This window comes from Meriones unguiculatus, chromosome 16 (assembly GCF_030254825.1).
Source record: "Meriones unguiculatus strain TT.TT164.6M chromosome 16, Bangor_MerUng_6.1, whole genome shotgun sequence".
NCBI classification, from domain to species: Eukaryota; Metazoa; Chordata; class Mammalia; order Rodentia; family Muridae; genus Meriones; species Meriones unguiculatus.
Window position 1 is genome coordinate 17,705,101 of NC_083363.1, and position 22,942 is coordinate 17,728,042.

The 22,942-nt window shown below is 44.8% G+C and overlaps 1 protein-coding gene across 4 annotated transcripts in view; it reads left to right on the forward strand.

Moving 5' to 3' along the window:
- Positions 1–21,119, forward strand: part of Arid5b (AT-rich interaction domain 5B) — a 175,367-nt gene extending 154,248 nt beyond the window's left edge. For all 4 annotated transcript variants that reach the window (XM_060369415.1, XM_021635248.2, XM_060369416.1 and 1 more), the window contains 2 exons: positions 11,530–11,728; positions 15,110–21,119. In XM_060369415.1, the coding sequence (XP_060225398.1) occupies positions 11,530–11,728; positions 15,110–17,275 (2,365 nt within the window). In that variant the 3' untranslated portion in view covers positions 17,276–21,119. The remainder of the gene's footprint in view (positions 1–11,529; positions 11,729–15,109) is intronic.
- Positions 21,120–22,942: the final 1,823 nt, after the last annotated feature.

The following is a 22,942-nucleotide window of genomic DNA, read 5'->3' on the forward strand; positions in this document are numbered from 1 at the left end:
GGAGGTCAGAGGACAACTTTTGGGACCAAACTCAGGTCAGCTGGGTTAATGGTAAATTGTGGCTTTACTCTGGCCCTTGCCTTATTCTTTGAGACAGGTCTTTCCCACCCATCTGGCTGAGCTACTCGCCAGCCAGCTGCAAAGATCCCACTGTCTCTGACCCACAGTGTTGAGGTCAGTAAAACTCTGCTGCTGCTAGGTTTTTTTTGAGGGTGCTGGGTTTCGAACTCAGATCCCCATGCTTCTCATGGGAGCCATCTCCCCAGCTGCTTCCCTGTGGCTTATAATTCTTTTCCTTCTAATACAGAGAGTTGTATTTCCCCACTTCATCCCCCCACTTTGCTTTCCCAGAAAAATGATAGAGGAACAAATAAGTACATCACATTATCTACTGATGTATTTTTTATGCAGTGTGGTTCATGATTCCAGTAAATGTTTTTGTTTTACTACGAGAAAAAAAAAAGGCAGCAGTTCCTCATTAAATGTTACTTGTATATTATTAGTTGGGCACTTTGGGTTTATTAATGAGTGCAATAATAAAAGTGCGGGCTGTGGAAATGAATCAATGGGTGTTTTTTATTTAAAACATAGCAGAGACTGTACAATGGCTGTGAATGCCTCACTGTCGCTGAGGGCCCTACTCGTCCAAACTTGTCTCTGATTGGTTTAAATCAAATAGGTCCAAGCACTTCATAAAAATGTCTTTGTCAGCCTGGTTTTGCTTCTAAACCTATTCATCTCTGTCAGTTTTTAATATGAGTACCAGGCTCCTGGCCATAGTCCATTAGTACTGTACTTAATTGCTCATGTTACAGATGATTACCAATATAAAAAGCCTTCGTGTTTTCCCATCGTGAGGCTGTTGCTATGTAGATGTCTGAAACTCAGCAAAGCTTATGAAATGTGGCTGCTTTCAACATTTCTTGCTGAGATTTATAGATTAAGTTACTGTAGATGATGACGCCAAAGGAAATGTCTGTGTTCTCCTGGGCAAAGGGCACTTCTAAATACCACATTTTCCTTCTTGTCCAACCCTGAAGATGCCCTGAATTTGTTTTTTTTTTTTTTTTTTTTGTCAGCTAGGAAACAAAAACAAAAATGGCTCCTTCCGTGGACTTTCCAGAGCTTGATTTTTCTGTAATAGTAACTCATTTTAAAGGCTTTGTTTCCATATGCAAATTTTCTTTTTCCTTTAAATGTTTTTTGAAGCACAAGAAGGGAGGGGAATCTTTACATAACTACTAGATTACTGGTTTTAATTTTCTCGAATAAATTACATGGTCTGTTTGTGTGGAACACATGAAGTTGTTATTAGGGATTTTAAAAAAGGAGCATCAAGGCTAACGTGCTTTGTGATGTGTTTTTCTGAGGACTTAGAAAATCAAAATCACAAGCAAATGTATTTGTTTGCGAGGGAAGTGAGCAATTACACTTCATCTTCTTGCATGCATAATGCCCAATTTCACATTCTAACCTGGTTTTCCTGGAAGAGTTCCTTGGTCATGACCGTCACTCCATGAGATCGGCTGAGGGTGAGCTACACCCAAGCCAGATGCAGGGTGCAGAAACTGAGTGATAGACAGCCAGAGGGTCTGCCTTGCTGTTCAGAAGGTGATGGGCATGATGGGCAAGGCTTTGTGCTCTTAGTAAGATAAGTACCGTGCTCAAAATCAGACTCTGAAATCTTTCACGTTCAAAACAAAACAAAAACCTCAGCTAATCATAACTGGGCAAAAAGCTAAGGGAAAGAAAGTCAAGGTTAGTTCTCATTCTGTTCAGATCTGGGGCAAGAGTCCATGTATTCTTGACACCCTTCAAGCTAATAAATACACAGCTGAGAAATTTTATATATATGACCCCAGAATTTTATATACATGAGGTTCTTAAGCCCGTCCTCTCACACCATTGGTTTAGTGTGTGACCCATCTGTGAGTTATTTGTTACCAGCCCATAAAAAAGCTTAGTACACCAGGAAAGCTTAAAGGTAAGCCCTGTGAGGTTACTGTGGATGGAAGCAGAATAATGTTGTGTTTGCTCAACGTGATAATAATAAATCAGGACTTGCATTGTGTGCCTCTTTTGAACTTCTGTTTTTCCCAGTAATTCATTTTTGGTGGATTTTTACCAAAGTAGCAGAAGGGAAACAGGTTGGATAACGAGAAGAGCAGTCCTTTCCTGGGGTCTTTGGATAAGTGTGTTTCCGCCCCCCCCCCCCCGCCCCCGGGGTCACAGACTCAGGTGGTTTTGACATGTTGGTGCGATGGTGGCAGAGGTTGCTGAGGAAGCACAGGTTTCCCAAAAACCAGGCCCAGCCTCCGATCCTTCCCCCCCGGAGAGCAGCCTCCAGTCACCACTGCTTGTCCATGGAAGCTGCAGAAACTCCCAGTTTACCTAACTTAACCAAGAGGTCTGACTCACTGGCCGGGGAAGATACTTAGATAAGACAAGAGAAACCAGATGTGTAACAGAGAGGACAAAGAAGCAGCAGAGAGACTTAGCACCCACAGGAGACATCTTTCTGTGGGATTTGGAGTTTGAACTGGATCTCCAAGATGCAGGGCTAGAACTTGAGTCCATCGTCAAATCTAGAACCAAAGTGTCAACTGCGATCAGGGCAAGGACCGTGGGAGGTCACCTCCCTCGAAACATCCAGAAGCTCCCAGCTCTGCATCGTGAACATGATGAAATGAATTTAAATTTTAAAATTCCTGTAAAGGAACAGAGAATGAGGTTTGGGTTTCTAAAGGCCTGGTTTCCCAACCGTGTGACTCAGAGGCATGTAATGATAGTTTGTCCTCTCACGGTCCAGAGATTTGATTCAACAGGTAGATTACTCCATTCCTCGCCCAGAGTGGAGCTGCCAGTCAGCGGACTTGCGTTTGCCTCCCAGCCACCATCTTGTTCCTAGGAATCCATTTGGCCGACCCTTTATTTTTCCTCTTTCTGCAATGCTGCCACCAAGCAAGCTGTCCTTGTCCCCTCAATGCTAGAGGTCCAGCTGGCCCTTATTGACATCCAGTGGCCCAAAGAGTCAAATGCAACTTGCTGCTGCTGCGTTAGCATAGCTGCTTTTGGCCTGACTGTACTCCCCCAAGGCTTGCTCTCTGGATGGGCCAGAATCTGGTCAGTGTCCACCTCTCTCACTGGAGTGACCTTTTATCATCTGGAAAGAGTTTCTCCACACAGGCCAGTCAGGTAATTTCATCCCAACAGGCTTACACTTTAGCTTGCTCAGCATGCCTGAAGTGTCCTGGTAACTTCCCAATGCCTGGATATTTCAAGAAACTTGGGGGGGGGGGACTGAAAAAACTAAAACAAGATTCTAACCAGATCTTTTTATATATACCATGTATATTTATATTTTTATATAAGCATAAGCACCGTCATCAAAAAAATCTATTTAAAAATTCTTAAATTTGCATCTGGGTTCGAGCTGTAATTAATAGTAGTTAGAGTTTACGCTTTTGAGAGTAGAAAAAGCCTCAGGCAAACACTCCTCGAGCCTGTCTGTCTGCTGTGCTGGAAGCCAGGGCTAGTTCTTTTTCCGGCCCCTCCCCGCCGAAAGCTTGCCAAGCAGCGCTTTTTCCTTGTCCGAGTCTTTCATTGTCTCTTTTGCCCACCTCCCTGTTTGGACTTAGCAGCTTCCGGGTCCACCCGAACTTTATTGATGGCTTCCATCAAGCATGACTTCACATTTGAGAGCAGGTCCTGTGCCTTAGCCCCTTTCTGATAAACAACAAGAGGCTTCTTAGTGTTTTCTCTCCTCGGGCCTTCGTCATTAAGATTAAGTAACCGTATTCTCAAGCATGCCACTGCACAAACATCTTTTCAGTTTTGAGAGTAGCAGGCACATGCCTTCACAAAGGCACTATTGAAAATGCAGCAAGCATGTTTCCAAAAGAGAAAGCTGGAGGGGGGAAGAAACGGCTCAGATGACAAAAGAATGCGATTGTTTACCATTAAGATACATCTTTAGCTTGGCCACTGAGAAAAATCTCTTTGGAACATTGTGTTTTTGTACAAGTTGTTACAAAGTTTGTCCAAAGTCATGGGCCCTGTGAGAGACTGGTGAGCCTTTCAAAAGCCCTGGCACTGGTGGTGGCTTCTAGCATGCCCAGGACTTAGTATGATGGCCCTCAGTGGACTCTTCCATGTAGACTCTACCATCATTTGTGGGATGCAGATGATGGTGACAGCAGCGTTGGTATTTAGAGATTATTCTTGAAACAATGTTATCCTGTCCTTGAAACGGATCTGTGCCACACCTGTCGGAGTCACTCGCTGTTCTCCCCTTGGGAAGAATAATTACTAACATCTTTTTTTGCTATCTGGCACTGTGGAGGGTTGGGTGCTCTTTACGGTCCATTTTCTGTCGTGAGCGTGTAGTGTAATCTCTGGGACATCCAGCCCAGCCTCTTGAAGCCCATTCTAGCTTTCTGCAGTGTGGTCCACATTTGACAGGCATGGAAATTACATCAGTCTAGACACAGAAATCTTCAGACAGAATGAGCAAGCATCACAAAGCCGAGCTAAGACAAGCTCTGTTAGACCCTGGGAAATGATGGCCCTGGGAACATTAAGTCATGGAGGCAAGATTTCACGAAGAAGCCATTCTTGAGTTCCCTTACCATTTATAGCAAATCCTGAAGCACCCTGGCATGCCCATTTTGGCATATGTAAGAGAAGGGATGTGCCCTTCTATCATGCTATGGGGTTGCTTCTTATGTGACGGGTTGATCCGTTATTGAATGGCCATGTGGATTCCACAGGCCTGTTGCCTCTGAGAAGAGACAGCTCACCCTGATTTCTTAGAAAATCTCGTAGACGCCTAGAACTCTCTTAACTTGGGCAGGTACAATCAATTACTAAGGAGATATTTCTCAGTCTAGGAAGATAGCCACCCAGATGCCGAGACAGGAAGCTCTGCCCAGCAGATCCGTGTTGAATTCAAATTCCGGGACTCGATAGCTGCGAGCCACTGTCTAGCTGAGGGTTGTCCAACCCAATGGCAGTACAACAGGACATCATGATCTGCTACAAATGTGTTGGGACACATCCTTAGTTATCCTGGGATGCAGATTGCTCAGGACACCTTGATTCAGTTCTAATCTCCATTTTTTTTTTTTTTTTTTTGCCACCCATAAAATGAAGGTAAAATAATACACATGTGGATAGGTCTCTTTGTTAGGGTTGAAAAGAAGACCTGCAAACTTCTTGTATGCATAGGGACTTAATACCTAACGGCTATGTAAGGATAGCCTGCAGTGGGTACCACACAGTGACACAGCCGTTACCTGGGATGGACCAGATAAGTGGGTCCCACATACAGCACCACACATGCATGGCACAACTCATCTTTCCGCTTTGCCTCTACCTGGCCCAAGTCCTTAGGACCCCGTGTTAGAGCACCCATCATCTTTAGCTATCCCTTCCTCAGCGGCTCACCGTGGCGGGAGCCAAGCCATCTTCTCGCTGAGGTCTCCAAAGGACATCTTTAACCTTCCGCTTGCCGAGGCTCACAGCCACTCTGAACTGCGGTAAGGGTGTCAGAAATAATAGTATGCCTAAGAACAAAGCTCTCTCCTTGTTCCCAGGAGAAACCGAAGAGTCGTGTAGGGTCCCAGCAAGCCCTCTCATTCTGGTTTTTTTCAAGAAAAAAAAAGACCCTTTCTGACAAATGCCAGTGTTTTGTCCAGGAAAATGACGGCCTCTGTATCTTCTATGATGCCTTAGCATGAACCACAAGTGTTGCCATTTGTATGTACTTCCTGTTTAGCCGGCACAGTACTGCCTGCTCTTAGGAGCTCTTAGGCGAACTCCCTCACAGACTCCGTGTTGCGTTCTCTTGTCGTTCATTTCTCTACTCAGTTGAGTTCGACCAGGGACCCGAACTTCACATCCTCCACACCAGCACGGTCCCTCACTCCGCTATTTGATACTCAGTGCTTGCCCTTCGCCCCCAGGTCAATGGCTTCTGCTGTGTCACGCCCCCGCCTCCCGCACACATTAACTTTTTGTCTTTCTTACCAAAATCAGCACCATAATATGAAAATCTGATCATTCTCAAATAGAGCCTGGCTTAACAAATAACAAGAGCAAGATGGCACCGTTGTGGATGTCTCCAAGCGTGCTGTCCCCCTTGTAGAGGCGGTCCCCTCTCTCCCCAGGTTCACTGAGCACATGTGTGTATGTGGTTTCTGGTCTGATTCTCTGATGCCTAAGTATTGTTCTGCCATTTTCACGGGTGCAGCCTCGTACCTGGAGAGGTGGGCAGCGAGTGGGGTGCTCATTTGTACCTTAGCAAGTATTCACACTCCGTCTTCACAAAGGGAAAAGGCAATTCTTGCCGGTCCATATTTGATGAAAGACTGCTTCCCACACTTCACAGTGAAGTTATATTTTCAATTCCTGGCTCAGAAGGGAAATGTCTGGCCAAGGCTTAGAATATATCAAGCCTGGAATCAACTCAGAGATGTAATGAGTCCATTTGGGGTCAGATCAGGTCCAAATCCCCAGTGGAACAAGCACGTTTCTTTTTTACGGCCACAAAGAAACCCTGCAAACACAAGACTAACAGTAGCGTTTTAAAACCTCGCGTACACACCCGCTTTATTATCTCTGTCCCTAACCTGTTCTGCTCCAAAATTAATAGCAAATATTCAGAGTTGAAGTTTTTAAAACTGGTTTCATGCTATGAGCATGCCTGTGAACTAGCTGGGGTAGGGTTGAGATTCAAACCCACCCAAAAGGCTCCCCACCCCCTCCTCTAATTCTCTGAACTGAATCCGTTCCGGACGTTATTATAATATCCTTTTCAGAGCTCTCTATAAATAGATGGGTTCTCATTTTTTCCTCCCAAGCACCATTTACTAAATGTTTTGGCCCAAAAGTTCAGTCCTTCCACACAAATACACATCAATTCGGGAGACATTAGTGGTGGTCACTCATTAGGACGGGACACAGCAGGCATTGATTTCACTCTCCTGACAGGGAAGGGGCGTGTGACTTAATAAATAGGAGGGTCTTGTCTTCTTTTGTGAGCGGTGTCAAGGACAAGGCGAGCAAATACGCGTCTCTGAGGTCAGCCCGCTGCTGTTTTTATTCCTTGAGAGAGGCAAAGCCCCGAAAGATTGCAGACTTTGTAAATATAAAATTATCTACCCCAGTGTTTAAAAAAAAAAATAATGAGAGGGAGTTGGCGAGTTGCCAGATCCCTTACATTACAGTAATAGATTTGCTGACCCCTGACTTCCGCTGTAGAGAAATGTATTGAATATTTTATAATATCAGACGAGGCACATCTAAAAACCTAGTGTGCTGAGCGCCATTATTCAACTTGAGATTTAGCGAAGCCACAGTGTTTTCCTACCACCAGTTTCTTGTATGATGATAATTTACTGGCTCAGACATTAATAAATCGAGGATATCATGCCATTGATTTGTTAATTTTAACTTGGGTTGATGTTTAAGTCTTTCTTGTTTTTTTCTTTTAAAGGAAGAAGAACAAGGAGCATGGGGGGGGGGGTCTGTCTTTTCACAGTGACTGAATTTAATAAGGATCTCTGTGATAGCAAAAGGGCTCCCCTACTGTTTCTGCTTTGAGGTGGAAAAATGTTATTCTTGTATTATTCCTGGGGAAAAATAAAATCTCACGCTGCTCCAAATCTTATGCCTAGGAAACGCTATTATTTTTTTTTTCTTAATACACGGTGGCTTACCTATTTCACATCCGTAAATGGCATTGTAAATAAACATTTTGCTAATCTGAAATATGAAATCTGGACAAGAAGAAAGACCCATTTATCTCCACAGCTTTCAATCTCTAACCTACATGCAGACAGGGGCGGGAGATGGGGGGGAGGGAGGGTGTTCTGTGCGGATTTACTAATGAATTTCTTCTCCTTCCCACATATTCTTTCTACCCGCCCAAGACTCAGCCTACATTCTTTGAGTTGCAGCACAATGAAAATATTTCTTCTGTGTAATGGATACATTTTTCCCAGGGAGTGGGGGCCTACATGTTTGCTTTTCATCTGTACAGTTTCGAAGCTGATTAAATCTTCACTCTCCTACAAATATTTGAGAAACAAGCCTCGGAGAGGCACAGGCATGTTACATTACACTACATCCTTTTAGAGGAGACAAACCTACAGAGCTTCCTGTATTGGGCAATGTTGGTCTCCTAGCGGCTAACCGGTTTTTAATGATAACATGTGTGTATTGAACATTCAAACGTTCGGAAACCTATCATGGCTTTTGTCCTCTGGTGCGGCAGAAGAAAAACTTCTAATAATCAGATGATAAGATCACATCCTGTGGGGTAATTGTGCTGCACCGTGACAGAAAAACTTACAAAAACACTCGAAGAAATCACAACAAACGGAAGTCACTGTTCCAAACAGGGCTTATTTGTGTACTGTGTGGGAACGTGCTCTTTCAGGGCTCATATTTCTACTGCTTTCTGTTTAACTGCTGCCTTTCTTGTTTTATTTTAGGAGCTTTTTTTTAAATTTTTTTTCTCCTTCTGAGAGACTATAATTATCTTTCAATGATTTAAAAGTGGAAAAAAAAAACATTCAGTTGACCTACACACACACACGCCTCTTGGAAGCCTTGAACAAGCAGAGCTTATGTTTGGATTCAGTTTTACCCTTAGTCATGCCTCTTCCCAGATACAAGAAACATTTAATTCCTGATTTCCTGCCTCTGGCTTCAGGCCTTTGACCAGCAGAATGAAAATATATTTCGTACTCCTGGAGGCTTGCCAGCTGCTAAGTTGAGTCAAAATGAGAAAAGATGATGAAAACACACACAAACACACACACACACACAGAAAGAGAGAGAATGAAAATATTGCCCAGTCTCATGAACTTGCAAAACTGTAAAATAAAATCCCTAGGTGTCTCCCCGCCCTGCTCTCTGCTTTCCTTTGCTCTCATACTCACACTCAGTACTGTCATTCTCAAGAAAGAGGGTCCCACATGATGTCACATCTCCATTAGACAAGGGAGCTGGGGGAAGGGAGGTACCACAAATGGCAACCATTGGAATACCAGGGCTTCTGAGCTCCTTGGTTCCCATGGCAACAAAACAAAAGCACAACAAACCTATCTGTCCCGACAATAAAATGTGTTTTCATTAAAATCAATTTAAAATATTTTTCCAGTGTAAAATATTCAATGCGTTTTGCTCCTGGTTGAAAAATTCCTTACCTTCCGATATTGAAAAAAGGGGATCAAGGCCCTGGCAGAACAACTCAGAAAAGAGAGGAATTAGGGGGTTAGGGTGGGGAGTGGGGCCGGAGACTTTAGAGAGGAGACAGAATAAATTCAAGTATGAACAAGACTGCTTTTTCCCTCTCTTCTGTGTAGTTATGCTTTTCATTATACAAACACACTGTAATATTATGGTGGGAAGCAGGTATTTGGCAACCATATATTATTTTAGTAAGTCTGCGTTAAGAGAGCAGTTTCCAGTTTTAGCAGCTGTACCGTGTTTAAACTCAGGTTGTAATGGGATACGAAGATAACTATCCCCCATGGGTCGTGGCGATCTTCGAGTCTGGCCCACTGCCAGACAGAGGCCTCAAAAGTATTATCCATGCCTCCTTGCACATACCTTGTCTGAGCATGCTCGGTAAACAGATTTGAGTCCTAAAAATACCTTAAATCAGCATTTGACTTTTCCACAATTTACTTGCTTTGGTTGTTAAAGAATGGGCTCTCAGTGTCTCAGATATCCCCCGTGTCTTTACTGCGAAACCCAGAACAGTGGTGGCTATTTAAGTAGCTAATAGACAAATTGCATAATCAGACGCCAATTTTAAGATACTCAACAAATATTCCAAACCAGGATTCTTTTTTTTTTTTTTTTTTTTTTTTTTTGCCTGGATGTCTTAGTTTAAAAATAAAGGGTTCCCAATATTTGAACAGATTGTTGTTGCTTCGAAGCCAAGTACATTTTCTTCATTGAGTCAACTTGTCGTATTTAAAACAAATTATGTTTGCTGTATTAAGGTTCATATTTTTAAGGCCGAGTCTTGTATTAATCCCACAGTGAGTCATTAATCATACCAAATGCATTAGAAAAACTTTAATCACTGAAGTCGAAACTCGGATTGTAATGCAATCCATGCCTTTTAATTACATCAGCTCCTTCCCCAGTTCAGATCAAGAGCTGTGTCGCAAAGGGAACAGATTAAAAACAGAGCTGTTTGATGCTTCTCTTTTTAGAGCAATTTTATGCACTTTGTTTTAAAAAGTTATGTAATTAAAATGTTTGGAGTTTTTCAGCCCTCTGATTCTTGTTGCTTTGGCAGTTAGTTGGCTTCCTCCTTGCTGGGGCCCTTTCTGACTTGGCACCCCCGAAAAAAACAGACCTTCTGCGGATGGGATTACCAGCCTTCAAGGCTAGGGGGTCCAACATCTGTCTTGGCCAAAGCAAGCATCCCTTCTCTTGACCTTTGATCTCAAGTGCTGGTCTTCCATGAGTGGAGGTGGGGAGGTGTCAAAGCCAGTATTATATATTGTATTTTTCAGGGATGTATATTCATTGAACCTAAGGGTTGGATTCCTTGAAAGCAATTTCTTTGCAATGTGTCATGTCAAGTTTATATTTTGAGGTGAATAATAATGAAAACCCTGCCCAGAGATGCAGGCACATTCAAGCCCCAGGTCTAACAGATGCTTTGACCCTTAGGCTCATTGTTTAGTCTTGGGCAGATGATGATGATGGTGATGGTGATGATGATGACAATGACAATAAGATGTGTATAGATTATATGAAACAATTTATATCATGTACCTCGCCTGTCGTAGAATGGAGGTTGGATGAGCTCAGAGGCTCTGAGTGTTTTGCTCATGGCTGTATTTCAGTATCTGGAGCAGTGCCTGGCACAGGATGGGTACTTGAACATTTGACAGAACAGTAAGTGAACAGCAGCTGTCGTATTCCTGGTGTCACAGTGTCACAATGGTTGTGACAATGTCAACCTTGACTACCTCCATTGGTGTCCTTGGTGTTGTCAACTCTCAGAAACATTTAGGTGACCAGATAACCAACTTTTCCTAACAAATAGATTACATCGAGGGAGTCTCTGGGGTACATAACATGTCACGGTGGTGGAGCCACTCAGCAAGTTGTTTATGCATGGTTTTGCTTGGCCTGGGTCTAACTACCCATGGTCAGCCATAGTTGGAAAACCATATTTATCTTCACTTGTTGGAGACAGTTGCATTTATGCAAATTTACTAGAGTACATGGTTATAATTGTTCTATGTTCAGTAGTGGCAGCTATTAATCCCTTATTCTACTTAATCTATAAATTAATCTTTATCAAGTATTTAAGTATAGGGAAGGTACAGAGAGAGAGCTTGGTACTAATGACAGTTTCGGCATCCATGAAGAGTCTTAGAGCAAATATTTATAGATTGAGGGTGGAGCTACTGTGGCGAGAGAAAACAGGCTCCATGGTGATGATGTCATTGGAATTAGCCAACTGATGCATCCTCTCTTCTGCTTTCCTTTTAGGTTAATCCTGCCATACGAAAGGTTTATCAAAGGAGAAGAAGATAAGCCTTTGCCACCAATCAAACCTCGGAAACAGGAAAACAATTCACAGGAGAATGAGAATAAAACGAAAGTATCCGGAACCAAACGCATCAAACAGGAAGTGCCCAAGAACAAGAAAGAAAAAGAGAATACCCCAAAGACCCAAGATACATCTGAGGTGAGTCACTGTGTCCTGGGAAACATACTCTGCCTCCAGGGCTTCCAGACCCCAGAATCGGCAGCTGGAACCCTGAATACCTCGTGGCTGTTGGGAGAAGTCACGGACTCTAAGCTATGACACATACACACACAAAAAAAAAAAATTCTTAAAAATAACTTATGGACTGGAGGGATGGCTCAGCACCGAGGAGCATTTGTTCCTCTTCCAGAGAGCCTGAATTCAGTTCTCAGCACCCACATTACTGGGCAGATCATAACTGCCTGTAACTCCAGTTCCATAGACTACAATGCCCTCTTCTGGCTTCAAGGGCACCTGCACACACATGGCATGCACACACGTGCACTCTCTCTCACACACGCACACATTAAGTCGGTCAGTAAGTAAGTAAAATGAATCTTTAAATAAAATCCCAAAGCTTTACTTTCCCTTGAGCTTAAACACAAGGATGTAGTCCATGGTTTAGAGTGATATAGGCTGTGACTAGAATCTAGAAAGATGAGAATACCCTGAAAGAAATTGTCAGCAAAAGCTTAGAGTTGGAAACCAAAGAAACCGAACTGAAACCTCCCAAAACTCTGGACTCCCCTGAGGAAATGTAGGTTTATTTAAGGATTCAGTGTGACTTGGGGGAAGGGGAAGGGAGAAGAGAGCAGGTATCGAGGAAGAAGAGCTAATAAAGTCTCTGAGTGTTTCCTCAGGTTGTTCTCCAGACTTTCCGGGATGCTCATGTCTCCTTCAATACTCTCAGTTGAGACCAATTTAGCAGGATCTTTGATCTATATTGGTTATGGGGAAATTCCAAAGCAATTCTAGGTAGTTTGTAGTTTCTGGACCTTTTAAATGAAGCCTCAACCCCAGATTTTCATCAGAAAGTGTGACTGGTAGTATCCAGCCAACCAAGGAGGCCGATATGGGCTCTGTTTCAACATGAATAATAAAAAATCCTGCTGCCCATTTAAACACAAAACAAAACAAACAAAAAAAAAAAAAAACAGCAGTTACATTCGGAGACAGCATGTTCTAGGATTCAACCCCAAGGGAATTTGGGTACTGATATCCAACAGTCTCTAAAAAAACCAGGCTTATAATGAATATAGAAGAAATAGCTTCATTAAATAACAGTTTAAAACAGTTTCTCTCTCTGACACGCACACATACGCGAGCGCACACACAAACCCCCCCAACTCCCAGATGAGTCCTTCCTAAAATGATGACGTTGACATCTTGCCTTCCTGGAGAGTGAGCCTCAAACCTCGGGTTTGACGTATACCAGTGAAGTGCCCTATCACCTAGCTACAGGCTTGCACAGTCGTTCACTTCTTGTTCAGAGATGGGGGTCTCCATAAGTTGCTAAACCTGGCCTTGAACTCATTCTGCAGCCCAGGCAGGACTTGAACTCTCAATCCTCGTGTCCCAGCCGGAGTCAGGCCTAACTTTAAAAAAAGTTTCTCAATTTTAAGCTCTCCTAACTCTTAAAAGGAAGAAAATACAAGATGTTGCAGACTTCTGAATATTTGCAAGTTTGTAACAGAAATGGCCCAAAGCAAGGAAATTCCAAGTTAAGGCTTGCATTCCATTCCTCCTTGATTCTGCCGGCTTGGTGATTTATCACAGGACTTTGGATTGGTCAGTTCTGTTAGACACCAGATGCACAACAGAGCCAAAGCACCAGCGGGTGCCTGGATCATGGGGCCAGCAGCTGACCTTTCAATGGCTCCGTCTGGGTGGGCAAAGTTCGAAACAGTGAGTTCCTGAAGCGTGGGAAGGATCCTTAGTCCACCCGTGGAGCCATTAGTTCAGGAGGTGACCACTCCCAACAGGACAGCGAGCAGCCTTGCTGCAGGGGTTCCGGCAGACCTCTGAAAGCTGCGGGTTCCCTGTTCTCCACAAGGAAACCATCCCAGTGCCAAGGTTTCCCTCTTCTGAAGTGAGCTCTGGGCATCCCGAGCCCCCAGATCTGTCATATTGAGTCCTGATATCTCAAGCTCATTGAGATGATCCATGCAGTAAGAACCAGGCCTAACGATTCCACAGACCCGTGGTCTGAATTCAGCGTACCTGTGAGCCAGGTTTAGGGCTTGCATAATGCCGTGTTGTAGCTTTTGATGGTTTCAATCTGACACACTAGGCTCAGTGAAGAGGGGAGGAGTCCTGTCTCCTGTCGAATCCACCATCCGCAAGGGTTACAAAGCATAGAGGGAGACACTGGCATTGAACAGATCCAGGAAGTTCAAACGCACCATCTTGGGGTGGGGAGAAAGAAACAAATGTTGACCTGTCTTTCAAATCCCTCCCCAAATTGGGTTTATAGACAGACATGCAAGATTACAATGTAGCTGAAGGCCAAGGTCACAGAAATGTGGAAGAGCTGAGCACAATTTGCCTTTTGCAGTCTCTCATCTTTTAAATTAATGTATAAGCTCAAGAGACAAATGATGATTATTAGCATAGAATGGGCAATGGTATCTGTACTTACAAAGACAGTCATTATGCAAGAGGAAGGGCCGGCTCATCCTCAAAGATACGATGCAGTTGGTGACTTCTTCAGAGGAGAAAATGTTCCAGGGATGTGACTGGGCCAAGGGAGTGAGGAGCAAATCAGTTCAGACGTTCGTGTCGTCCCACTGAGGCGTGCCTGATTGTCCGGGCAAAGGCCGGTCCATCTGCTGTATCACAGGGGGAAAAGTCAAAGCTGATGTGACTCCACAGTAAATGGGTTCAGTTATGCCCTCACTACCGCAAACAGGGAGCACCCCCATCCCGTTGGCAACAATTTGTTTCAACAAATAGTAAAGCTGTATTGGGATGCATACAAGACCTATGCAGCGTGGCACTGTAAGAAATGACTAATGGGTAGGTGTAGCTGGTTTCCGGTAGATCCCACTGAACTCGTCAGGAAGGGACCGTTCTCAAGGAAAGGCCAGGAGTTAAGTTTGTTGTTTGTTATTGACATATGGGGTTGGTTCAATTTTTGAATGAGAGATTTTTTTTTTTAATCTTTCTGAGAAGTGTCATAAAATGCAACGTGTAATTTAGGACCTATTTGGGTAATTGACTGATTTGACAGGAAGACAACCTTAGAATTAAACTGTACATCGGGATGGAGTGATGCAAGTGTGTCAATACGTCACTCTGCTGTTTTGATCGGTGTCTCATAAGGGGCTGAGGCGAATATGCTTATTTCCCTGAATGTTTCTGTAATTTAGATTGCTTTGTTTAGAGCCATGATTGGGGAGCAATAAAGCCTTGCGGGAAACTTGGGGAGTTGATTGACAAGCCTGGTTTCTAGGAAAACTGCTGTGTGTGGTGCTTTTATTTCCCAACAAAGTGTCGGTGTACATGGCTCCCGTCTAACTGTCTCCTACAATGTTCCTCCAGGTTTCCTCAGAGCAAGGGAAGGAAGAAGAGACGTTGAGCCAGAAGAGCGTCCCGGAGCCTCTTCCTGCCCCAGAAGTAAAGAGGAAACCAGAAGGGCACAAGGATCTTGCACCCAGGGCCCCAGTGTCCAGAGCAGACCCAGAAAAGAGCAACGAAACGGACCAAGGTTCCAATAGCGAGAAGGAGGCCGAGGAGCCGGGAGACAAGGGCCTTGCCCCTCTGCTCCCAAGCCCTCCCCTGCCTCCTGAAACAGATTCAGCTCCAACCCCGGGGGCCGCCAAACAGCCCCTTGCCTCTCCCAGTGCCCAGATGGACTCAAAGCAAGAAGCCAAACCCTGCTGCTTTACAGAGAGCCCTGAAAGTGACCTCCCAGAAGCACCCTTCTCCAGCTTCCCCGCCGCCCAGCCACCACTGGCAAGCCAAAACGAGGCAGAGGAAGATAAACTTCCCGCCATGGCGAATTACATTGCCAACTGCACTGTGAAGGTGGACCAGCTGGGGAGTGACGATATCCACACGGCCCTCAAGCAGACCCCGAAGGTCCTTGTGGTCCAATCGTTTGACATGTTCAAAGACAAAGACTTGACTGGGCCCATGAATGAGAATCACGGACTTAATTACACGCCCCTGCTTTACTCCCGGGGCAACCCCGGGATCATGTCCCCGCTGGCCAAGAAAAAGCTTCTGTCTCAGGTGAGCGGGGCCAGCCTCTCCAGCAGCTATCCCTATGGCTCCCCTCCCCCCTTGATCAGCAAAAAGAAACTGATCGCCAGGGACGATCTCTGCTCGGGTCTGTCCCAGGCCCACCACAGCCAAAGCTCTGATCACATAGCCGTCAGCCGGCCCTCCGTCATCCAACACGTCCAGAGCTTCAAAAGCAAGGCCTCCGAGGACAGGAAGAGCATCAATGACATCTTTAAGCACGACAAACTGAGCCGCTCTGATGCTCATCGCTGCGGCTTCTCCAAGCACCAGCTCAGCTCGCTGGCAGACTCCTACATCCTCAAACAAGAGGCCCAGGAGAGCAAGGATAAACTACTGGAGAAAAGAGCAGCCTCCCACGCCCACGTGCCCAGCTTCCTGGCAGACTTCTACTCATCTCCGCACCTCCATAACCTCTACCGTCACACTGAACACCATCTTCACAACGAACAGTCGTCCAAGTATGCCTCGAGGGACGGCTACCCGGAATCCGAAAACAGCGCTTTTCTTTCTCACAAACACCCAGAGAAGATCCACGTCAATTATCTCGCATCTCTCCATCTGCAAGATAAGAAGTTGGCTTCGGCAGAAGCCTCTACAGATGATCAACCAACAGACCTGAGCCTTCCCAAGAACCCGCACAAACTAACCAGCAAAGTCCTGGGCCTGGCCCACTCAGCCTCAGGCTCCCAGGAGATCAAAGGCACTTCCCAGTTCCAGGTCATCAGCAGCCAGGGTCGAGACTGTCACCCCAAAGCCTGCCGAGTATCGCCCATGACCATGTCGGCCCCTAAAAAGTACCCCGAGTCACTTGCAAGGTCAGGAAAGCCTCACCATGTGAGACTGGAGAACTTTAGAAAAATGGAAGGCACGGTCCATCCCATCCTGCACCGGAAGATGAGTCCTCAGAACATTGGGGCTGCGCGCCCCATAAAGCGCAGCCTGGAGGATTTAGATCTTGTGATCGCTGGCAAAAAGGCCAGGGCTGTGTCTCCCTTGGACCCAGAGAAGGAGGCTTCTGGGAAAGAAAAGACCTCTGAACAGGAGAGTGAGGGCAGCAAAGGAGCCTACAGTGGGCATTCTGGGACTGTGTCGGAAGGTCACAAGCTTCCGCTCTCCTCCCCCGTCTTCCCAGGTTTGTATTCTGGTAGCCTGTGTAACTCCGGCCTCAACTCCAGGCTCCCGGCCGGGTACTCCCATTCTCTGCAGTACTTGAAGAACCAGACGGTGCTTTCTCCTCTTATGCAGCCCCTGGCTTTCCACTCGCTCGTGATGCAAAGAGGAATTTTCACATCGCCGACCAATTCTCAGCAGCTCTACAGACACCTGGCCACAGCCACCCCCGTAGGAAGCTCCTACGGGGACCTGTTGCACAATAGCATCTACCCTTTAGCTGCTATCAACCCTCAGGCTGCCTTCCCGTCTTCTCAGCTCTCCTCCGTACACCCCAGCACAAAACTGTAAGCCTCGCCTGTGCCCAGCATCTTCAAATGATGTGGTCCAGGCCCCAACCCTGGAGGGCTGGCTTGCAGAGTTGGAAGTCAGTATTCCTTCTAATCTGGTTCGTCCCAGCCATAGAGGCCCAAAGGCCAGGTGAACATTGTCCGGGACAACCCTAGCCTGGCTGGCCAGTTGTGACCTCCCTACCAACACAGATGACCTAGGGCCTCCCGGTCATTTCCTTTTCATGTTGGTCTTATGAAGGCATCTGTGTCTATCCTAGGAGAACTCAGAGGACCCCATCTGAGTTCAGATGGTAAGGAAGCATTGAGCATACAGGGGTCAGGAGGCAGGCTTTTCAAAAGAAAGGGCAAGAAAGACTGGCAAGGAATCGCCAGGGGATGTCCCTCTCTTTCATAAAGCTCACCAAGTTCAATCAATGCAATGTATAGTAAAACCTGAAGAGACCTTTCATTCTGACACTATTAAACAATCCGGAGAAGTAAACACTGTTAAACTGTATATATTCTCTTCTTAAAGCTACCCGTATCACTGTTTGCTCACCTAATTTATACACGGATAGTTCTGTTTTCTCGGGGTTCCTTCTTGTCCCTGCCCTGGGGTATTTTTGGTTTGTTTATCTGTTTGTTTGTTTGTTTGTTTTTTAATTAAACAGTATCCCTTCTGTTGTTTGCAGGTCTTCTGTTTTAGTTTTTTATTTTGTTTTGTCCTGTTTTTGCTCTGTTCTGTTTCGTTTGCAAGGCTATCTGACTCTCCTAGTTTTTAATGTGTGTTTCCATCTACCCCCCTCCCCCCCCACATCTTCTTTTGAGCAGCTTTGGGTGGTCAAGTTATTGTTTACAAATTGAAGCAACTGATTCCAGTGGAACAGACTAAAAAGGAGCCGTGGAGAACACTCGCTAGTGTAAAGCCTGTGCCTTTGCGGGTCTGTACCTTGAGGATGCTGTCCCTCAAGTGGCATGGTTGAGAGAGCTTAGACACTGCTTCCCCGGCCAGACGCTTTGCTTTGAAGTGTTGGATTATGTGAAAATATTAAGCATTGTATTCACCTTATCTAGGCTGTGAACCTGTCCTACATACCAGAGAAGTCATAAAACAAAAACCTTGTTGGCCAAAAGCCACTGAGTAACAGTCTGGAGGACACACTTGTGGGCTGTGGAGATATTTAAGAATTTCAAAACTTAGGACAAGAGCCAGGGTGACTCACACTGGTGCTGGAGCTGCACCTTCTCAATAGTCTGGAGAAAGGGGACTTGGGAACGATGGCGTGTGACTGTCCTGCAGAGGGAGTGAAGTGTGGGGGCTAACCACTAGCCATCTCAGCCAGACCTTGGCCCAGTGAGTGTCGAGGTTTCCTAGCAAGATTTGCCCAGGTTCCATCTTTGAAGAGGAACTGGATTACCTGTTTCAAAGGAGAGCCATCCTCCCTGGGTGTCTGGGGCAGGAGTTTGATGTAAGGTGGTGGTTTGAATCAAGTTTTTCACCACAAAGCCATACTGTCCACTTGTGGGCGCTTTTTGACTGTCATCCTTGACAGCTGATTTTATTTGCTCCCAAGAGCTGCTAAGTATAGCAAGTGGATCCTTAGAGTGGAATTCTCGTTCCCATCTCCACCCAACCCTGCCAACAGCTGCTTTGAAGCCCCTAGCCCTCTGCCCTCCTCTGTCCTAACACTACCAGTAGGCTCTAGGACCACAGTAACCAAGTCTTTTTTTTTTTTTACCTCTGATATATTTAAGTCTATGAAACTTGATGACAGTTTTCAACATCTCTGAATAGGTAACTAAACTACAAAAATAATCAAAACCAGTGACCATGAACCTACAGCTTTTACACAAAGCCATGCATGCCAGTCATCTGTCTTGAAAATGTCCTCATGATATGAAGCCAAATAGTCCATGTAGTAACATGCTATCCAAAGGTGGAAACAAAAGAATGTAGCGACCCAGTGTTAAAGAGTTCCATTCGCTTCAATTAATTATTTACCTTCCTGTGGAATAATATATATATATATATATATTATATATTTAATAGGACCATAGATAGAGTAGTATAACTTAGGTCATAAATGTGTACGAGCAGATTATTCTGCTGTTGCACAAGAAAGGGTGTGTGTGGGGGTCTCGATTCCAGCCAGCATTATACTGGCCAGGACACAGTACAAGAAAGTTGCACTAGACTGCATGGTCACAGAAGCAGCAGAGGAGAAAAGGAACCAGGGGTTCTGTAGGAGGCATGGGCTGGATCCTTACATGGTCCCTCCCCCCACCACAAGCTCACCCATCTGCGAGATGGGGAGATTGTTTTCCTCAGTGCGGTGATTTGAGATATGTTCATCATGTAGGAATTCCATCACACCATTCTCAAACAATGTCAACATAGTCCAGCTATTGTTTTATCATCTCTTCAGAGAGGAGACGCGTTTCTGTTGAAGGAAGCTCAGACCCTCCACAAAACATCAGGACAGTTGCAAAGATGTGGGGGCGGGGCTACGTTCCCAACAGAAGTGGTGCGTTATTTGTTTTAAAACTTCAAGCGGAGATCTTGGAAATCTTTCAAAAAGACGATTGAATTTTTCATTGGCTGAGAAGGACATTTTAAAGAGTCTTAAATTGGGCTTTGTTTGCATTGTTTGAGTTCAAGGGGCCTTATTATTGAATGGCATTGCACAAGCCTTTTCTTTGTGCAATCAAACCATTGTTATTGCTAGTTCTATAAAGGAAACTGTGGAATCCAATTGGCACCGGAGTCGTAAATCCATTTACCAAGTGTGGCTTCCGAGAAATGTTGCAATTCCAAATGCACCAAGCCCCTGAGTTCTTGGGGATTTGGAGATTCTAAATAATATTAAAAAAAATATGTACTCTCCATGCAACCTCTGGTCTCACTTTTGGAAATTCAACTTAAAAATGAAACATAAAGTAAAAATAAAAATACCACGACAGCCCAACCAAGCTTTAGTTTTCAAAGTGTTTTTCCTAGTACTCAGTTCAATTGCGTGTATTATTTGCCACAGGACTGACTGGTTTGTTTCCTAGCTAGAGGCGCTCGGTTTCACTCATTCATCGGGGCATAGGTAGAAGGGTTTGTGTCAGTGTGGAATTCCCAGCTTCGAGACCTGGTGCATGAATCCTCCAAGTACTGTATTTCACTGTGTTGGTGTATCTGATGGAAATTTCAAGGTGGTCCCACAAATATATTTTATGTAGTGTGCCTTCAAAGAGAACCATTTATTTCTCTTCACGTGTTGTCCCGCTAAGTCACATTTGGTGGTGGTCAGCCAAGTCCCATGTGGTCGAGTCTTACTCATTGTCCCGAGCTGAGAGAGTAGCGGGAACAATTTCACCCTGGTGAGCCCCACACCACTGGAGTAGCGGCTCTGAGCACCTCCACTCCACTGTCGGCTATTGATGTATTTGATATTTTGCTTGTCTCCCCATGGCGGAAAAAAAAAACTCTGAAAAAAAAAATAGCAGCATAATCTCTTGGCTGTTTATACTTTTTTAAACTTCCCTGTGTTGTAAATATTGTACACTTTGAGTGACTTCAGCTATGTAACCTCTATGCTCTGTACGGTGATAATCTGTATATAGCAGCCTGGCCCAGTGATGTTATATAATTTCCCAATGGAGAGGTTATTGAGTAGCCTTGGCGTTAGTTTAAACACTACCAGAAGAATGCTGAGCCAACTATAAACACTCAATTTTGTATGTTTTCCAAATTGTACTTATTACTGCTTTTTGATACTGTATTCCGTGCCAATAGTTTCCCAATCACATAGCAGGCAAGAGATATTTTGTACTTTTTGATCCACTGTAATATTTAATAAAAAATGTTACTATCTGTTTCCTTTGGGGCTGTCTGTCACTTATTCCTGGGGAGCTTTGTAGCCTCGGCAGAAGACCTCCATTCTCTGCTCTCTAAATCAGAGACGGTAATCATGATAATGGGTGTGACTTTGGGGGAACCTACTAGAAGTTTCATGTTCCTATGGTTAGGGCTGATTTCCTAATGAGAAAATTACAGTTTAGAAAGGTCTTCACTTGGCCAAGAGTATCTGATTTACAAGTGACAGAGTCGAGATTTGAACTCAGGGCCCTAAAAGTCTGCATTTCCTTTATTGGCAGGTCACATAAAGCCACTGTTTGTTGATTTAGCCTACAAATGTGTCTTGATACATCTGTCGCTGGGCCTGTTGTTGGGAACTGGGAACACAATAGAAATTGAAACAGAGATACTGCCTGTGGCACCAAAAAGTCTCACTGGAAAGTCAGTCCGTTACCCTTATAGGGGTGAGGGCCCGAGCTGACCTCATTCTGGGGAAGAAGAGTGTAATGACTAAAGAGATGCGTGAAGAGGAAGTCACCACTGAACAGGATAAGCACGCGTTAACTAAGCGAGAGGAAACTGGGAAACAGTAATTCAAGCAAGCAGAGACCATGTGCGCAAAGGCCCCAAGGCAGGAACGAGTTGAATTTCTTACACTAAATGAATGGGATCGGGATAATACCTTACAAGGCATGATTACGACACTGGGCGATGGAGTCTCTGGTCACTATCTGACCAAAAAGAGAGGTTTAAGTGGGGGAAATAAGAGGTTTGGGTTTGTCCCCACTGATGTCATTGTCCAGAGAGCTCCTCTGTGAAGGCAGGATGAGCACCGCCTAACAGAAGTGGAAGCTGTTTCTCCTGAAGTGGTAGACTACATGGCTGAATCCCAGAGGGACTTGGAAGAAAGAGTACAAGGGTTGGAAAACACATTCCGAGCTCTGTATCTTCTGTATCCATCGGGTGGAGATGGTAGATAAGATGCTGCATCTTTACCTTGAAACCTGGAAGCTGGCCCCTGGCCCTCCCCAGCTTACCATCAGTTGAAATGAGGCAGTTACGAATCAACGTTATGCATTCCTTTCCTGAGGAGTCTCACAGATGAGGCAGGAAGGACAGGAATGGAGGACAGGGGGTCAGGGAGGACTTTGGTGACAGGTTAGGTTTAAGACCATATCATCAGGATGAGCTTTGAGTAGACAGGAGAGAACAATTTGGAAGCAAGCATGCTACCACAGCTCTGGAACGGTGGGGGGAATGCATACACTTAGATTTAAAAAAAAAAAAATACCTGGACCCTTTTTCTCAGTAGAATGGACTCTACAATGGACTATGGGGTCAGCAAGAGTTGTGACAACATGATTGTGGCCTCTACACTCCCCTTGCTGGCTAGCATCCCTTTTCTAATGGAAAACAAAACAAAACAAAACCCTAGCCCCATGGTTCTCTGACCATCATTCTGATCCATGGGTATTTTATCATGTAATGTGACTTGGTTAAATACATCAAAAGAACATCTATCCCTCACACTTTTGGCCTTTGTAGATCAGAGTCCCTGATTCATGCACAACAGGAAACATCATGATAAGTTATCTATTTTTACCAGCCTTGCTTGGCAAATATTGTCAGAGTGGGACAATACTTTTGGTAAAGATTCACTCAGGGCACAAAAGCAATGAAAATGCCTAATGATGCATTCCAGGAGAGCGGCCAAAGAGAACAAATGTTTTACAGCTGATAGCGACCAGGAACTAAGTGATTATTTACAGTAAGTATAAGTGGCAGAGAAAGAGTTGGAAATGACCAGTGGTCAGGAATAGGGTAAAAGAAAAGAGAACCTTA